The sequence below is a fragment of the Poecilia latipinna genome, unplaced genomic scaffold, assembly GCF_001443285.1.
Source record: "Poecilia latipinna isolate Pla-1442-1.1 unplaced genomic scaffold, P_latipinna-1.0 Scaffold494, whole genome shotgun sequence".
Lineage (NCBI taxonomy): Eukaryota > Metazoa > Chordata > Actinopteri > Cyprinodontiformes > Poeciliidae > Poecilia > Poecilia latipinna.
The window spans coordinates 234792-252964 of NW_015113110.1; the positions used below are offsets into that span (position 1 = coordinate 234792).

Here is an 18173-nt window from a genome sequence, read left to right on the forward strand (position 1 = left end):
TCTACAATGTTTTGTAACATAAACTCATGGGAACCACAAACTACAATGACCGGATAATCAGTGGAATGTGTGACGTAAAAGTTATGTCCTAGAACAACCGGGTTCAGTGTTCACTCACGTAGTTACACTATTTGGAAACTAATTAAGACTTTTAATCCAGCACACAAGTACGAGCCTTCATGCCTTTGTTTTAATTTTACAGTTCTATATCTTTTTTCACTAATCAAATTGTAAGGTTTGCTTTATCTGCCAAGCAAGTCATTGTTTAATTATTTTTAGAAACAAAGAAAATAATCTTTCACAAACAAACAGTGATTTTTGGAATCTACATCCAGTCCAGATTTGGATGATATTATAAATGTAGAAGTAGATGTATACCAAGTTTTTCCAGAGACTGAAATAGTTAGGAAATAATTGTTATAGTTCAACATCTTAGTTTGTTGTTTCATAATTTTGAGACCACTCACTCAATAAAATTTAATAACCGCCCTTTCAATTTTTTATGGAAAAAAAATAACGAAAACTTGTTTAAAACCTTTAATGTGACATATGCTGTCCAAATCAAGCAATCAATCAATCAATCAATCAATCAATCAATCAATCAATCAAATTTTATTTGTATAGCACATTTCATCAGCAAGGCATTTTAAAGTGCTTTACATAATTAAAAAAACAGCATGTGACATTGAATAAACAGTAAGAAAGATATTTTGAAAAAAAGATATTAAAAAAAAGATAAAAACATTTAAAACTCGCAAAATGAAATCAATTCAAAAGTAAACAAGTCTGTTGTAGTTAAACCCTGGTCTTCCAAGTTTGCTCATTTTTATCATTTTGCTAAAGCCAAAATTTGCAGAAATTTTACAAAGAATAAAGGACAAAGTGTATTATTTATATGTATTTATTTCAAATTAAGAAAGCTGCATGTTTTTCCAAGCATAAAGCAGGGAGGCTGGCTAGAGGACAGCAAGGTGATGCAGGATTTTTTGTTCCTGCTATTTTTCTTCTATTGGTGACAATAATATACAGTGTTAGACTGAGGTGGCAAGACAGAAGATTGTTTTCTACCCAAGAAAGCGGACATCTTCACCTTTGATGCTGATTTTATTTTTCAGCATCACAGTGAGTGGAAGGTATATCCAAATCCAAAACCATATCTGGAAATATATCTGTGAGGTCACCTCAAGAGGACTGTGAACATCAGATGTCTTCACTTCCAACACATAGTTAATACCTAAAGAATATTGAGTAATGTTTTGGAATCAAAACTTTTAAACCAAGTGTGAGAACAACTAAGCTCTACGTTTTTTGTTCTAAACTAAAAAATACTGTTCTGATATTTTGGTGTACATGCAAAAAAATTATTTGGAGCTTAGTTTTCCTGCCCTGTTCCCCTCACATTTTTCTTTAAAACAATTGCAATAGTTACGGATTGAGGATTACTAACAGTGAACATGTCTTAACGGATAAGCCTCAAGGATAAAGCTTCTCTTTGACCAGCCCCTCTGAGCTGAATCAGAAGAATATACACGAGGGAAAAGGGAAAGGGGCTGACTGTGAAGATCCATCATTGACCAATAAGAGAATAAGGTAGGTTTAGAGTTTTTAATTATTTTGATTCTCTCAAATCTGAATTAATGCAGTGGATTATTAAATGCTTATTATTTCATGTGCGTGTTGTTAACTGAAATGGCCTAAAGCTCACAAAGTACATTTAATGCATGACATCGAAAACAGTCTTTAAGTAGAATAGAATAGGATAGAATAGAATAGAACTTTAGATGCCCAGAGAGGGGTGTTTTTTTTTTTTTTTTGTTTTGTTTTGTTTTTTTTTACCTACCTTGAATAACCTCTAAATACTGTCTAGTAAATACTGGGAAAAAAAGGTAAGAGGATAGAGTTGTTTGAAACACCATGCCCATAAAAACAGCTTAAATTTGATTTAAATTCTTGGAAATGTTGACAATAACATAATTCCCTCAAGCTGAATTTAAAAAAGTAAATAAAACACTTCTGTGATTTTGGGGAATAATCTATCTTGTTTCTTTGTTAGGACACTTTCTGGTCAACTTTTCTGTCCACTTCCAGGGCATGAATTGTATTAATAATAATTATGCATGAAAACACAGTATTTTACAAGCAGTTATAACAAATTGTTACATTTCCTTACTCTGAATTTGTGGTCATTGTATTTATTCAGTGTTTAATTGCTGTGGCATTTTTTGACAGCTACACAAGTTCTTTTGTTGTTGTATTACAAATTGATAAGCCTGCAAATTAATTGGCTTTTTGCCATAAGCCAAGCAGCTCTATCACGGAGATTGAAATTATACCTAAAAATAAAATAATCCCCTGCTTGTGTTTCGCTCCATTACAAATTCCTTTCTTTCTTCTGTAAGAGTATTAAACAAAGATTCCTCATGTGCCCACACCAACCAAAACGGTCCTGCATTAAAATCAGGTCTTAGTATACAGACTGCTTGTGTTTAGAGGCTGTCAAGAATGTTCCACTACAATCCAATCCTATAAGGATACTGTTAAGTTGGATTTCAAATGGTTATGATTGTATTTATGCTTTAATTACTTTTTAAACATTTTTGCAGAATGTTTTTTGAGCAGTTTCGAGTCCAAAAACAAACACCTGAAGGCAACATGGATACACAGTATATATATGAACTTTTAGGGTAAGAAATGACAATGCAAGACACCATTTTTTATGGTTTAGACTTAGTTCTAGTTCTAGTTTTAGTTCTAAGAGCAAATTACAGATTAAGACATAATTTCATGATGTTATGTCTTTTTTTTATTTTTTTTTTATTTTTTTTTTAGAGAAAATGCCTCATACTACATTGCAGCTTCCTTTGCTTTGTTGTGGATTCTGGTGTGGCTGTACAGAGACAGCCTGGAGATAGAGAACCTTTCTGACAAGTACGTCTTCGTGACTGGATGTGACACGGGGTTTGGGAACCTTCTGTGCAAGAAGCTCGACCGCAGAGGTTTTCGAGTTCTGGCTGGCTGTCTCACAGAGAAGGGAGCTGATGATCTGAAAAGAGTGACGGGGCCTCACCTTAAGACGGTCCTGCTGGATGTGACCAGTCAGAGCAGCATCCAGGCAGCTATGGAGTGGACCAAGAAGGAGGTTGGAGATAGAGGTGAGATTAAATCACACAATAAATATATGAGAAATCAGTTTTGAAACTGTAACTTTTCAATTTTGTTTTCTTCGTAGGACTTTGGGGTATTGTGAACAATGCTGGACGTTCCTTACCCATGGGTCCTTCGGAGTGGATGCGAGTGGAGGATTTCCACAGCACACTGAAAGTGAACATGAATGGAGTCATTGCCATGACTATGACCTTCCTGCCCCTCATTAAAAAGGCCCGTGGACGTATTGTAAATGTGGCATCTGTCCTCGGCAGGGTGGCTGCAAATGGTGGCGGGTACTGCATCTCCAAGTTTGCAGTGGAGAGTTTCTCTGACTGCCTGAGGTAAAACCATTAATAGAATAGAAAAAAAAAAACAAAACAACATCCTCTATTGTAGCACATTGGAGAAGTTCAAGTGTACTGCAGCAAGTCAAAAGCAAAGGGAAGTATTGATATTCAAAGTGAGGTAAAGAAAAAAAAGTACAACAGAAAAATAAGAATAAGAGACAGCAAGGGTGAATTTGCAACATATAATAAATTAAAATGCTGTGCAGTTATTAAAAATAGCACAGTCAGAGGAAATGTGCGACTGAGTAGAGAAATAAAAATGTACAAGATGTCCATATATGTGCATGTAAACCAGCAGCAAATAAAAACAATACTGTGCAAATGTAAGCTGGTATGCGAAAATAACAGCAGGGAAGTAAAGACTTAATGAGTGGGAGCATAGATGATCATAAAGTCTAACAATTAGATGATAGAAGATGTTAATTTTCCAGTAGTATTTATATAACTAATTTTTTGATGTAACCTGAGAGAAGAACATTTTGAAACGACAAGCCTTACTTAACCCTCTTATGTTTCTGGCTTTACTAGCAGCTCTCTGGAATGTACAATCCAGAATGAGTAATGTACAGATTGATTACAGTAATGAATGCATTTTATGCTATAAAAAAATGTAACAGTGTTAGAAAAGAGTTTAAAGGATCTGTCAATTCCCATTGACTAATCTTAATCAAAGCACAAAACTAAAAGTTCAGTCTTAAAAAGAGGGAAGGGTCATTTACAAACCATTAAATGAACTTGAAGCATGTAAAACTGCATTATTTACTAGTCTGTATGTCTTCCATTTTCAGGAGAGATATAAGCTACTTTGGAATCAAAGTGTGCATCATTGAGCCAGGATTTTTCAAGACAGCAGTTACTAACCTGGATCCCATTGAGAGGGAGCTGCACCGTCTCTGGAATCAGCTCAGCCCCGAAGTAAAAGCAAGCTATGGAGAGAAGTACCTGGATAACTGTAAGTATAAGCTAAAACTGCATGTGTCTGTTCATTGGCTGTTTTTGCGGCACAGTGTTTGGGGCAACACTAGTAATGAAAAAGAAAAAAGTTCTCCATCAGTTGCTCCCTGAAGAAGTTTTAATTTGAGTGTTTTTTTTTTTTTTTTTTTTTTTTTTCGACATCAAGATCCAGCGTTTGATCATGAATGCTGTGTGTGACTCAGATCTCACCAAGGTGACCAGCTGCATGGAGCACGCTCTGACTGCGGCTCACCCACGCACTCGGTACAGCGCCGGCTGGGATGCTAAGCTTCTCTGGATCCCTCTCTCTTACATGCCTTCCTTTGTGGTTGATATTGGATTAAAGCTGGTGCTGCCTCGTCCTTCCAAGAGTGTGTAACTCATCAATACTTAAAGAAAGAATGCCTTCAGAATTTTTAGCTTTGTAAGTGTGCCTGATGCAGTAGAGCCTGCTGTCCATAATGAACACTGTTCATTTAATAATCAGATTGTGCTTGTATGTATTTTGTGTATATTGTACTGTAGTAGTATATCCATATAAGTTTGTATATTTGTGCAGTTTGTCAATTAAGACTGGTCTAACCCTAATGCTTTAAAGAGAAAATAGTACTTATTGTTTTTTTTTGGTTTGTTTTTTGTCTAGGGTTATTTCTTTTAAATTTGTTTTTTTTTTTACAGGTATGGGTACCGGCACTTTCAGCAATCACAGCCTGAATAAAATTATATTAACTCCAGAGAAATCTTAAGAACAAGCTCAGCTTTGAATCAGTAACACATCACATCAGTAATAAACACTGTCTGCATACTGTGTTACAATAATCTGCATTGTTGTGATGGCTGCTAAACCTTGTTAAAATTTAAAGAGGTCCTGGTCTCAACTTGTACAGAATCATGAAACAAACCAATTTCTTAATTTTAAGATTAAATATTGCCAGGTGTATTTGGCAAACAAAACAGCTAAATGAAAATTGCATTAAATCTCTAAATGCTACATTAATACTACACTAAATACTTTGTTCACAGACACCCATTAATGAAAGAACAACAAAGCCAAATTCAATTAGGATTTTTTTTATTATTTTTTTTTTTTTATTGAGAAATCCCATTCAAGATTACTCATGATGTTTTACCCTTTTTTTGAACCATCATGAAGAAAGACATACAAATTTTAATGTTTCTAAATCAAAAGTTGCCTAATTTATGCCTTGTGTGTAATACCTCACTATGACAAACCAATACAAAGTAATGTGATACACTGTCACAATAAATTCGACAACTACTCGACTTGTTCGGTCATTTTTATTTACAGGTTTATATTTCTGTTCTACGGAGCCCCTAAGGGGACATGGAGAGAAAAAACAAAGGAAAGAAATCCCGACTTATTATCTCGAGATCCCGACTTATTATCTCGAGGGGCTCCGTACTGCTCAGCTACAAGCTCAAACAAATATAACTAGCTGTGTGATAAATGCCAGACGATTTGCTTGGAACCTACATCCTGAAAAATTAACTATCCAATGCCAGACTTGCAAAAATTCCGACACAACCTGAAAGCAACACAGCGTTTGCTCTCCTGAAGTCGGGAAATCAGTGACCCCAGCAGGACAGGCTGACTTTGACACGTCAACCGGAGCTTTACAGACGGGTCATTCTCAGCCAACCCGTTTGCTCTTATCAACTCCACGTTTGTTGTTGTCGTTTAACCATGCACTGCCTCAAAGCGCTGCGACTGTCAGAACTTCTACAAGTTATTTCCAAAAATGCAAATACGATGAGGAATTTTCTCTCCATACATCCAGCAAGTTGTTTGATCAGAAATTCAACAACTACATTTCAGCGACGAACTTACACCCACCCGGATCATTTCCATAACAAAATGTAAGTACCCCTGTTTGGTGCTTGCTGGTTATATATTCACTTTTTATCAGTTGATAAGGTTTTATAACTAACCTGACAGTGAGTCAAAGGCTGTGGTTCATTTATTATATCAAATAAAATTGATCAATTGCTGAATGTAGAAGAATCTTAAAATAATATAGTATGCCTCAGCTGAAAGTAAAAATATGAATTATTTCAATTTGGGAATATTATGATAAACGCGGCTCAATATCTTATGTTATTCATTTTAGTCCAAAAAAAAAAAAGAAAAACAAAAAACATGACTATATTTACTACTGGAAATATTATATATAAATTATATACTTGGCACCTTATTTTTATTGCAAACCATAAAATAGTTAAGAATCATTTCTAATTTAATTTTGATAATATGATTATATAGGACAGTGAAGGTTATTCTATTCTGAGTAATGAAAATATGACAATGTGAATATTTTTATCTTATAGTCTTTACGTTTCATTTCAGGAACATGCATTCCACATCTCCCAGTTCTGGAGTGGAAGACATGCTTTTCTACACCATCACCGAAGGAAGAGACCAAGTGCCCATTTCATACTTTAATGCTGTAAATATATATATATTTTTTTCTTTTTGCACATTAAGCATTCATTGATTCGATATGCCTTGTAGAAACAGGTACAATTTATTACACAAATGCTATTATAAGGGGTTTTGCATTGCATCTGGAGAGATGATGAGGTGGAATCTGATTTTATGTTTGCAGGCCCTGAAAAAAACTGGCCTTCAGCCCTCAGACCCTCGGCTCAGAGAGTGCATGGAGAAGCTTCGACGGGCTGTGAAGGACTCTGTTGGTGAGGTGATGATGGACAGAGACCTTTTCCACAGGTGAGTATTAGCATTTAGTATTCTACAAAATTTTCATCTCAAACCTGAGAGCAGAATTAGAGAAACACATTCCCAGGTCGTGCTAAATGGAGTCCACCAATGCAGCATATAAAATATAATCTAATTCAGAAGGACATGAAAAGTCAGTGATCAGACAGTCAAACTGCTTAAGCTGCAGTGGTCCAGTTGTAATTATATTGAGAAGTTTTCTTAACATTGTCTTTGAAATCTGTCAGCAGGCTTCATCAGCACAATTCAAGTACTGTTGTATTTTTAAGGCATTAGTCTTGCCAGACTTCATGTCATACCTCCATTTGCTCTGATGAGAGTTGGGACCTCAGGCCAACTTTTAAACACAAGGTCCACACCCAGTTTTTTTGCTGGGCCTCAATTTAAATTCCTATGATCTTTTAAAACATCAAAATAGATGCAGGATCTTCTGCAGCTCTTCACAATTGTATCTTTATCACAGCAGTAAGAGCCTCATGGTGTTTTGTTTCCATTCATCACCAGGCTTCTGAAACCATGAGACCAAGCTATTATTAGTCTGACCTTCTAACAATAATCCAATATTCCATTTTAATATGAGGTTTATGGTATGTGTAATGCTGCATAATTACCTCTCTGCTAACTTCTGTTGTATTTATAACTACCACAAAATTTAATAAGAAACGTACCATAAATAAATTTATGCCATGTTATCTAATATGTTACTTGCCTCTCTCATTCTTTGTCCTACCTCACTGAGGTGCATTTATTTGCCCATTTGCAAAATTATTTGCCACCCTGCTCCAGACTGAAATTGTTTGTTTTAGTTTGTCCTGAAAAAAAATATTAAATTAACCAAACAAGAGATTGTCATAATGTTCAATGCTTGTTTTATGGTATGTTATGCCTTGTCATATTTAGAAAATATAATATTGAAGTTAATTTGAATTTCAGCCATTATTGTCTGTGTTAATGTTTCATTTTCAGATGTGTCGGGGGCAACGTCGTTCTGCTGATCCAGGCTTTCCGGAAAAAATTCATCATCCCTGAGTTTGATGTGTTTGCAGAGAAAATCAATGAAATCTACAAGACAGATCAAGAACAAAGTGATGGCAAGGTAGTTTTATTTTTGCTTGACTTTTTATTTCATCAAAACTCCAATGATGATGTTTCAGTTAATGACGACTTTAGTGTGGATGTTTGAAATCTCCAATTCCAAACTTATCATGTTCATCTCCACTTTCCTAAAATTTGTTATCGGAGATTTTTAGATTAAAAGCTGCTACAACTTTCATTACCAAGCTCTGCTTTTCTGTTTTAAACTGTGGCTTCAGGTTGCTGACTACATCCCACAGCTGGCCAAGTTCAGTCCAGAATTATGGGGTGTTTCTTTATGTACAGTCGACGGGCAGAGGTAGGATTTACATTTACTTTTGCTGACCATTTAGTACTTAGACTAGATGTATTACTAAATATCATTTAGAGTAAGGACTCATGGGGTAACCAGTACATTAGCAAACCTATTCAGGAGAACAAGGTACATGTTGAACATTTATATGCCCAGAATTGAGGTGATGAGCAAACATATTATCAAAGGGAATGGAAATATCTGTAAAGATGATGACCCAGACATTGCATAGCAAAGCACCATCAGCACACAAGTAGTCATAGGTTTAATGCAATCAAAGACTCCAGAAAAAGCTTCAAAAATGCAGCCAGCAAATTAAATATTTGTATTTATATTAACTGTATTTGAGAGTGTTTTCCATCTTCTTTCTTCAGGCATTCTGTTGGTGACACAAAGCAGCCCTTCTGTCTGCAGTCATGTGTGAAGCCCTTGCAGTATGCCATCGCTGTCCATGAGTCTGGAACAGAAAAGGTTCACAACTATGTTGGCATGGAGCCCAGCGGACTCAAGTTCAACGTTCTTTCTCTTGATGAGGAAGGTATGCATGACAGGTCATCACCACCTTGTTTCTCCACTAAAACCTTCATCACTCTGTCAGTGTGTGATAATGCTGTACGTGTATGTGCTTTAAATTTAAGCATTAATTCATTTATATTTTTCCAGTTGTCGTTCAGAACTCTTATTTATTAACTTTGTGTTTACCTCATTTTACTTTCTTCTAGATAAGCCTCACAACCCCATGGTGAATGCTGGAGCCATTTTGATCAGCTCTCTTATCAAGGTGAACAGGTTGACTTTATTAGTCACATTTAGATCATGTGCAAACAACAAACAAAAGTGTTTCTAGTAAAAATCAATTACAGAAGCATGGAAAGTAGGTATTATTGCTGCTTTAGAGATACAAAAATAGCAATGGTTATTTAAATTATTGTTGCTGGTTTTTCAAATTAATATCTAAAATAAATATCTGGAAAATATGACATTTGCTCTGGACACATTTGAATAATAGCAAAAAGCAATTCTTATTCCCTGCAGATTGTTGAGTCAGCTGCAGTGTTGATGGGATTTTTAAAAGAATTTTCTAAATATACTATATGAATATGGATGATTCTCATTGATGTCTTAAAGATTAATTTTACATGTTTAAAACAGAAAATCTAAAATGGAGCCGTTTTCCTAACTCCATATCTGTTTGAACTATTACCCAAAGTTGAGTTATTGCTGCACTTATGTCCTTTATTTGCACCAACTGATAGCAGGGCAGTACATTATGCAACTAGGAAGAATTAAAACCAAGACTTTTTCTACTTTGAACATTTTTTGTCCTTGTTTGAGTCTGGTCCCTCATATTCATGAAGCTGCTCATGATGTATAATGTGTAGCAGTCATAAATAAACTGACTGTCATAATCAAAGTTTGTCTTCATTTCCAGCCCTTCTCAAATAAGGCAGAAAAATTTGACTATGTAAGTCATGTGCTTTGAATTTCCCTTTCTTATGAAACCATCATTTTAAAATTATGGCACAAATATTTAGTTTTTCATAGTCATGTTAATGTGAAGAAAGTATTATTTTTTTGTTTCCCAGGTTATGGAGTTTGTGAAGAAGATGGCCGGCCAAGAATATGTTGGATTTAGCAATGCCACGTGAGTTCATCATGCCTAAACGTTTTGATTTGTTGTATGGATGCTCCAATAGATATTCTGTTAGACACATTATGCTTTCAGTTCTTAAATGCATTATTGATAACCCATTATTGACCTCGGCAGCTTGTCTTTCTCAGGTTTCAGTCAGAAAAGGAAACTGGTGACAGAAATTTTGCCATTGGTTACTACATGAAAGAGAAGAAGGTCTGCTAAAATACATGAAGTGTATTTTCTTCTGCATTTGTTTTGGTGATGTTTTTCTTTCAATTTGTACAGGCTATGTAGAATTACAATGTCAAGCTCTGATTTTTATGTTCTATTCACCAGTGTTTTCCTCCAGGAGCTGATATGATTGATGCCCTCGATTTTTACTTCCAGGTAAGACTCTTTGCCTTCACCAAAAGGTGTTACGTCTTCCTCTTTAAGATTGAGTTGAACTGAGATAGAAATTATTTAGGTTGAATCATTTGTGACTTGAGTGACTCTTTTCCCTCCAGCTTTGTTCCATTGAGGTGTCCTGTGAATCAGGAAGTGTCTTGGCTGCTACTCTGGCTAATGGAGGGATCTGTCCAATCACAGGCGAGCGAGTCTTGAGTGCAGAGGCGGTGAGAAACACGTTGAGCCTCATGCACTCCTGTGGCATGTACGACTTCTCTGGCCAGATGGCTTTTCATGTGAGTATGGCTTAACACAGAATAGCTAAAAGTATGTATTGCTGTTCAGCTGAACCATTCATGATCTCCTCTTTCAGGTGGGCTTGCCGGCAAAATCCGGAGTGTCTGGTGCAATACTGCTGGTGATTCCTAACGTAATGGGAGTGATGTGTTGGTCCCCACCTTTGGACAGAGTTGGGAACAGTGTTCGGGGAATACACTTCTGTCAGGCAAGTAGAACAGTGTTTGTTTAATATGAGACATATGAGCTCCTTTGCTTCCTCCCTGTGGTCTTGCTGCTATCTGCAGAAATACACTGCTTCAACCAGTGTATTACATACACAAGCAGGGTCAACCATGCTTGTGTATGCGCTGAACAATGTAATTGGTACCATGTTGTTCTAGAATGGATGGGTTAGAACGTGGTTGTTTGGTGGATTAAGGTTTAGGTTAGTTTGTGCCAAGAAGATTAACATTTTATGTTGCTGAGTTTACATGTGCTAAGTCCACACAGACCTTCTTGTGCAAAAGCCTTATGTCATTTTCAAGAACATGAAGGTCCAACTATGATCTTCCTCATTTCTGTCTGGGCTTAGACTGATAACAGAGTAAACCATTTTTTGTGACAGAATATTACCCAAGGTTTACTTTTAGCAATTTTAAGATATGCTATCACGTTGAAAACACAATTTGGCTGAAGGTTGAATTGATAAGACATAAATGGTCGAAGGGCAGAATCTTGTACCTCTGAGATTATGCAGGGGACCATGACTCAAGACTTTCTTTATTGTTTATCATAAAAATTTGTCACAAAGGCTAAAATGAATAATATAGAGGAATCTCAAACTCTTAGATCTGAAGACTATAAAAAAAATCCTGCTCTGTTCTGCATCTGTAGGAACTGGTTTCACAGTTCAATTTCCACAATTACGACAACCTGAGGCACTTTGTAAAGAAGCAAGACCCCCGCCGGCAGGATGGAGATGACAGGGTAGGCTGCTTTTGATCTGTGTGTATGTTCTATGTTTAGATAAATCACTTTATGTCCATGCAACTTTAATGTATTTTCAGAACAAGTCTGTTTTCAACTTAATGTTTGCTGCCTTCAGTGGGGATGTGTCAGCACTGAGAAGGTACCCAAAGCTTTGGCTTTTATTTGTCCTGTTTCTTTACATCTGGTCTGAATAATAACACAACAATATGAATAACAAATTGAATCAAGGAGGAACTCTGTTTAAAGTTATAAGCATGAACTGTTGCTTGGCATAGGTTTCCACCAGTTGTAGTTTCATATTTATTTTAGTGTTTATTATGACAAGCAATACAATACTGGAGATAAATAATTTTTTATAACAATGGTATGTGCACAAAATGAATGTCTTTTTACAACAGTACACAATAAAGTGGGCAATGAGTGCAGAGTTGTATAACTATTGTACAATTTTGGTCAATAAATTACACTTAGATACATATATTTTTCAAGGGTTTGCTTATTGTTGAACTTATTTTGAAGACCTCTTGATTAACTTAATCATAGGCGTAATTAAATACATAAACAATCGGTAACATACTTAATATAATGTGAACAATTTAGTGCTTTGATGTGCATGGTAATCATTACAGGTCAATAAAATAACGTCGTAAAAAATAACCTCTCCCCCTGCAGTAGATGCTAATATTCTTTAAAAAGGATAAAATATTTTTGCCTTCATAACTTTATGAACACAAACCAAACTGTGATCTTTGAAATCTTTCAGAAAACAGCGAATACACTTTTTGTACTGGAATGATCTAGAACAATTTTCCTTCTGATATTCATAATAACCCAATAAGGTTGTAGATCAAGCATTTATTCTCATGTTTATATACCCTTAGATTATTCTTAATATGTAGTGGCAATCAAAAGCAACTAGTGAACAATCAAAATGACTTATGTTTCAGATTTGCCCTTTCATCTGTGGACATGGATCTGAAAGACTACGACTCCAGAACAGCGCTACACATTGCTGCAGCAGAGGGTGAGCTCCTCCATTTCATTAGTTATTTTGGGAAAAGAAATGCTCAGCTGTCTGGTATCCATCAACCTGTCTGTCTTTGCCAGTGCCCAACCAAGTATTCATTCCATAGACATTTTTTTCAGAAGTCTGACATTTCTGTTTAAAATACCTTCTTGCAATTGATTTTATGAAATAAAATTTAAAATAATAATAATAAAAAAAATTCTCAAATAAATAAAGCCCATTCTGAACTTTTTAAAAATGACTTGGTTGGCCATAATCTGAAAGTGTAATTATTTCTGCCTTTTTGTTCTCAGGTCACATAGATGTTGTAAAGTTCCTCATTGATACCTGCAAAGTTGATCCATTTGTTCAAGACAGGTCAGATATGAACATCGTTTGAATAATGACTTCTTCTTTCTACGTCTGAATTGGCAACATTCTCCTAGATAATTTGTTAAATTTCACTACAGGTGGGGGAACCTTCCAGTTGATGATGCCTTGCAGTTTGGACATGAAGAAGTTGTGAAGATGCTAAGAGAATACCAGCAAGACTGGAAACAGCAGGAAATGCAACACGGTGAGGCGGAACCCCGAAAACTGGATACAATAGAGGGCATGGTGTGATAGCTTTAAAGCAGAATGGTAGCGTGTCAGTACATTTGTGAAATCTATGTAAACTTGTGGAAGCTCATTGTTAAACTTGAACTAAGCGCCAAACCAAAAAATCCTGACTAAATGAATGTAACTGAACTATGCATACTGTAGCAAATATATCAAGGGTATAAGCTATTATATTTATACTTTGTCAAAACGTGTCAAGTTAAATATTTAAAGGCAATGTCAGATTAATACTGCTGTAATTCAGCATCAGCCTGCCTGCAATGTTTTTCACGACTCCATTTAGATAGCTATTTAGCTTAAATAGATATTTATTTAAAGCTAAAACTTTCTGTATGATTTGAAAATGTGTTAATAAAGTGCTTTTGCTGACTTTAATCTCTGTATTTTTCAATTATATTTTACTTACAAGGCCCATTAGAATATGAATATAAGTACCAAAGAATAATTAGTCCTTTATAGGGGATTTTCATTAGCCTTTGATGTTCACAGGCTTATTCAGAAATATTTCTGGCATTTGTAACTACATGCACACATACAAGCATGAATGCATGCAAACTCAAATCAAAACCACAGGTATTTGCATAAATTCTGCATGTTTACAATACAGAATTGCAATATTTGTATTTTGTTTAATGTTGAAAGTTTGAATACATGATAAAAGAATGGGAAATGTGCTTAGTAATAATCTGCTGTAAATCTCATTAATAAAGAGATGTTTTTGAAGCGTTATGATTGATAACAGTTCCTTAGCAGTTTGTCTGTACACCACTAGTGGTTCAGTTTTCAGTAACCAGGTGGCGCTGTGGCACCATGAGACTAAACTTCAAAAGATTTTCATCAGGACTTCATTTGCATTAAGAGGGACCTCTTGTAAATAACAGGTCCTAAAAGTTAAAAGAAAGTGCATAGGCAGCCTGCTGAGCAGACAACACAACATCCAAAAAACTGGACTTATTAATGTATTTGTTTAGTTTCTGTCATTTTTATGCTTCTGCATAAAAAGCTAAGCACTGTTGAGATTACAGGAATTTTGAGGATTAAAATAAGTAGTGAATTTAATGACTAATCGGTAAAATGTGAGAGGATTTTAGAGAAGCCAGAATAACTGTATGGGGTAAAAAACTAAGGCTGACAAGCAGAAATTTAAAGTACACTTAAGTTATAAAAATAATTGGGGTCTGGAAGTGTGTCATCTCTGGGAGACTAGATAACCTTACAGTCAGTATTTGCTGCATATCGTGTAACTGTATCCAATACTCTGTAAGATGAGATGCATTTGATCAGTATATTAATTTGCTAATTTGTCACCGTCTCTCTTTTTTTAGCTTTTTTGTGCTTGTCATTTGTACTATTATATACACAGTGGTCTGAAATTACTTAACATCAACGTTTTGCTGAGATTTTGGTTCACTGCTAAATCCTTTCACAGATTACCCTTAAAATAAGATGGTTTCCCTTAAATGTTTAAATCTTTAATTCATTAGATATATATCTGATTTTCTTTTTCTTTCAGTCAGGAATCAGATAATTAATTTATTTTTCATCATAAAACTTCAACCAAACATGACAAAGCAGTTTAGATGCCATTTTCATGACTTTTATTTTGATAGAGTGTGAAAAGAATCCAGAATGTTCTTTTTTTTCCACAGATATTGCTTCTCTTCTTAACCCATGATCTGCAAAAGCAAATACAAATGATCAGTTGCAATGTCCAAACACAAACCATTATAATCTATGTAATTCTTGAATTATCAAATACTAACGCCGTTCATCCAGCTGATGTAAGCAGAAACACGGGTAAAGACGGTGGGTTTCTGGTAGGTGTTGCAGCCAAGGGAAGACACAAAGCTGGTCACTCCGTGGACCACCCACTGGCCGTTGACACTGCAATTCAGGGGGCCACCAGAGTCACCCTGCATAAGTAAAATGATATTAAAAATATCAGTCATAAAAACTGGATGTCATTGACTTTATCTTGATATTTTTATTATTCCTGCAGCCTTGGAAAGTATTCATCCCCCTTGAACTTTCATGTTTAGTTTTATTATAACAACAAGATTAAAGGAATAAGTAATAAGGAGAAGTTGTTTAAAACATGGAATGGTCATTAAAAACCATGTTCACAGAGCTCTGCTTAAGAAATTTAGAAATGGAGAAAGTGTGCAAAACCATCCATTATTTATTTTCCACCTCACAATCATGCACTATTTTGTGTTGACCTGTGACATAGCATCCCAATAACAATAAACTAAAGTTTGTGGGTGTAAGCTGACAAAAATGTCAGTTAATTGTAGCTCTGCACATCATTATGAACCTCATGATTGTCCACTTTTTGTTGAAAAGAGGGAGTTCAACAGGTGGCTCACCTGACAACCAGACTCGCTGTAACCTCCAGCACAGACCATGGAGCTTTTCACAGTGCTGCCCCACCAGCCGTAGCTGGAGCAGGTGTTGTAATCAACAACAGGCAGGTAGGCTTGCTTCAGCTGAGCAGACAGGTTACCGCCAGCTGGGAAAATCAGCCAAACATATCAGAGACTGTCTGAATGTCCACCATGTTAATCATGTTAGTGTGAAATGATGCTAGACTGACTCTGAGTGCGTCCCCATCCAGTGATGTAGCAGGGGTTGTTGTGGGCCAGAACCTGACCGGAGGGAGGAAGAACGCCCAGCTGGACGGAGTTGCTGAGGACGGCGTCAGTGGACAGACGCAGCAGAGCAATGTCGTAACTACAAGAAGCAGGAAGCAAATGCCATTTTTTTAAGATCCTTGAAAGGTGAGTTGTGAATAAAATTAGCTCTATGAAGAAACATATTTCTTTGTTCTTTTAAAACATTAAAACCTCCTAACCAAAATGTTATTTTGTTCTAAAATCCATTAAAACCATTCCGTTCAAGAAATAGATATCACATATCTTTTAGCAGAAGTTAAGCAACAAAAACTTTTTTTTTTCTCAACGGTTATGCTGGTAATTACTTAATTGATGCACTTCCCTAGAAGTTATTGTAACAACTAAAGAAGATAACAGAATAAAATATATTTTTTACATGGAAAGTATTATAAATAACAAGTAAGGATCAAATTGCACACATTCTTCATGTTTTTAAAAATTAAGTGCAAGATTACTTCATAACATGTTGCATACGTCTGTCTTCTTTGCCCTGTACATATTAAGAACTGGTGAAACTACATCCTTACTAACCCTCCAGCCACATTGTTGGAGTTCCAGTTAGGGTGGATGTAGACCTGGCTCACGCCCAAGTACTGCTCCTTTCCCTCGTTGTTGTAAATGTCATGATCTCCAAGAACGACACGCCAAGTCATGGATCTTTTGCCCATGCAGAAGAGACAAGATGTTTCTTTCAGTTATACTTATCCAAGCTAATTCAAAAAATTAAAACAATAACATGATCAGTAGTTATTTGAAGATGAATCTCTAATAAGTGGGACAATATCAAAAGTATATTCAGGTCTATGAAAATTGCTGCTTCTCTTGTTTTTGTTATCTTCAGCTCTTCCATGATGCATAAGCCTCCCACCTGTCCACACAGTGGGCAGCAGTCATGACCCATCCTCTCCTAATGAGAGTTCCTCCACAGGTGTGGTAGAAGGAGCCTCCAGACTGGTACTGAAGGGAGATCTGAAAAACAGCAAGAGACAGTTTTGCAAACACAAGTAGACAAACCCCAAACCTTTTCTCCAATGTCTTAAAAAGACTTTCTAAAAAATAAGATCTAACTCTTGATGAGGATGAGGCGATGCAAAGCAAAATTTCCAGTTTTGATTGAGAAAAAGTGACAGGAATGATTCTTGGACTTGATTTGGGGAACGATTTAAGGGAAATATATATTTACATTACATTTATCAGTTGGTGTACTTGATGTGATGTACAGATGTGATCAGTTTAAAATCTGACCCTGAAAATGTCACATTTTTAATATCAGCAAGCAAGTTCCATGAAATCTGCATGTTTTCTTGTAGTTTAAAATAACTTTACAACTACTTTTAGGCCTTTTTTTTCTCTCTCTTACTCTCGGTGAAGGCAGACGCTTTTTTTTTCCTCTGCTCCCTCCCTGCTCATGCCTGCCCTGCTTGCTCTGTTTTTGTCCTGTCTTTTTGGAGCATTTCTTTGCACATCCTCCAAATCTACAAATTATGGATCTGGTCAACTGGTTTCTCAATGTAATTGATCAAATTTTCTTGATGAGAAATCTGGGCACAGGAGATCCCTCTTGTCCTGAGGGGACACACTCGATGGGATTCACCCTGGATTTATTCATGATAACAAGATTTCTACTGTTTGGAGCTTGTTGGTTCCTGGCTTATCTACAAATTTGTGATGGACTTGGCTGAACTAGTGAACACTCAGACTGTTGGTGTGGACAGAGACGCAAGTTGGATGTGAGTCTTCCTGAGACTTGCAGCCCAGCTGAGGACTCTAAAACTCACTAACGGGATGGAATCGATCTTGGAGTAGTTGCTAGTTTCGGCTCAGTGGAACGACCAAATTTGGATAATTGGGAACTGAGATGTATCGAAGAGACTTAAGGAAAGATTGAAATTTATAATCTTCCCGACCTAAGACATTCTGTATCTGAATTGGCTTTTCCCGTGTTGCCTTGGAAGGGCTGCATATTTACAATCTCCTTGAAGATATGTAAAC

At 36.0% G+C, this 18173-nt stretch overlaps 3 protein-coding genes across 3 annotated transcripts in view; 2 read left to right on the plus strand and 1 right to left on the minus strand.

The window, feature by feature from the left end:
• Positions 1-930: 930 nt before the first annotated feature.
• rdh5 (retinol dehydrogenase 5 (11-cis/9-cis)) lies at positions 931-5732 on the plus strand. Its single transcript, XM_015040072.1, has 6 exons — positions 931-1590; positions 2604-2684; positions 2830-3152; positions 3230-3488; positions 4283-4446; positions 4607-5732. The coding sequence occupies exons 2-6, from the start codon at positions 2605-2607 to the stop codon at positions 4825-4827; spliced, it is 1047 nt and encodes a 348-aa protein (XP_014895558.1). The 5' UTR covers positions 931-1590; position 2604; the 3' UTR covers positions 4828-5732.
• Positions 5733-5872: 140 nt separating this feature from the next.
• On the plus strand, positions 5873-14230 carry gls2b (glutaminase 2b (liver, mitochondrial)). Its single transcript, XM_015040071.1, has 18 exons — positions 5873-6326; positions 6814-6913; positions 7073-7194; positions 8170-8299; positions 8517-8596; positions 8965-9128; positions 9313-9371; positions 10023-10055; positions 10177-10235; positions 10373-10439; positions 10563-10613; positions 10733-10909; positions 10987-11118; positions 11787-11879; positions 11960-12021; positions 12830-12906; positions 13203-13266; positions 13359-14230. Exons 1-18 carry the CDS (start codon positions 6154-6156, stop codon positions 13510-13512), a joined length of 1797 nt encoding a protein of 598 aa, XP_014895557.1. The 5' UTR covers positions 5873-6153; the 3' UTR covers positions 13513-14230.
• Positions 14231-15081: 851 nt separating this feature from the next.
• Positions 15082-18173, minus strand: part of LOC106952143 (elastase-1-like) — a 7027-nt gene continuing 3935 nt past the window's right edge. The window contains exons 3-8 of the mRNA XM_015040073.1: positions 17050-17150; positions 16713-16838; positions 16103-16239; positions 15876-16018; positions 15273-15422; positions 15082-15185 (exon numbers count right to left, since the gene is read on the minus strand). Coding sequence (XP_014895559.1) covers positions 15174-15185; positions 15273-15422; positions 15876-16018; positions 16103-16239; positions 16713-16838; positions 17050-17150 — 669 coding nt within the window. The 3' untranslated portion in view covers positions 15082-15173. The remainder of the gene's footprint in view (positions 15186-15272; positions 15423-15875; positions 16019-16102; positions 16240-16712; positions 16839-17049; positions 17151-18173) is intronic.

What these genes read in the sequence shown, in the direction of transcription:
- gls2b (XM_015040071.1), top strand. Translation starts at nt 6,154, where the DNA reads ATGCACTGCCTCAAAGCGCTGCGACTGTCAGAACTTCTACAAGTTATT. An exon ending in GTTGGATTTAGCAATGCCAC is followed by an intron (nt 10,236 to 10,372) that starts GTGAGTTCATCA and finishes TGTCTTTCTCAG; the next exon opens with GTTTCAGTCAGAAAAGGAAA. An exon ending in GGGGAATACACTTCTGTCAG is followed by an intron (nt 11,119 to 11,786) that starts GCAAGTAGAACA and finishes CTGCATCTGTAG; the next exon opens with GAACTGGTTTCACAGTTCAA.
- rdh5 (XM_015040072.1), top strand. Translation starts at nt 2,605, where the DNA reads ATGTTTTTTGAGCAGTTTCGAGTCCAAAAACAAACACCTGAAGGCAAC. An exon ending in TATATATATGAACTTTTAGG is followed by an intron (nt 2,685 to 2,829) that starts GTAAGAAATGAC and finishes TTTTTTTTTTAG; the next exon opens with AGAAAATGCCTCATACTACA. An exon ending in GAAGGAGGTTGGAGATAGAG is followed by an intron (nt 3,153 to 3,229) that starts GTGAGATTAAAT and finishes TTTTCTTCGTAG; the next exon opens with GACTTTGGGGTATTGTGAAC.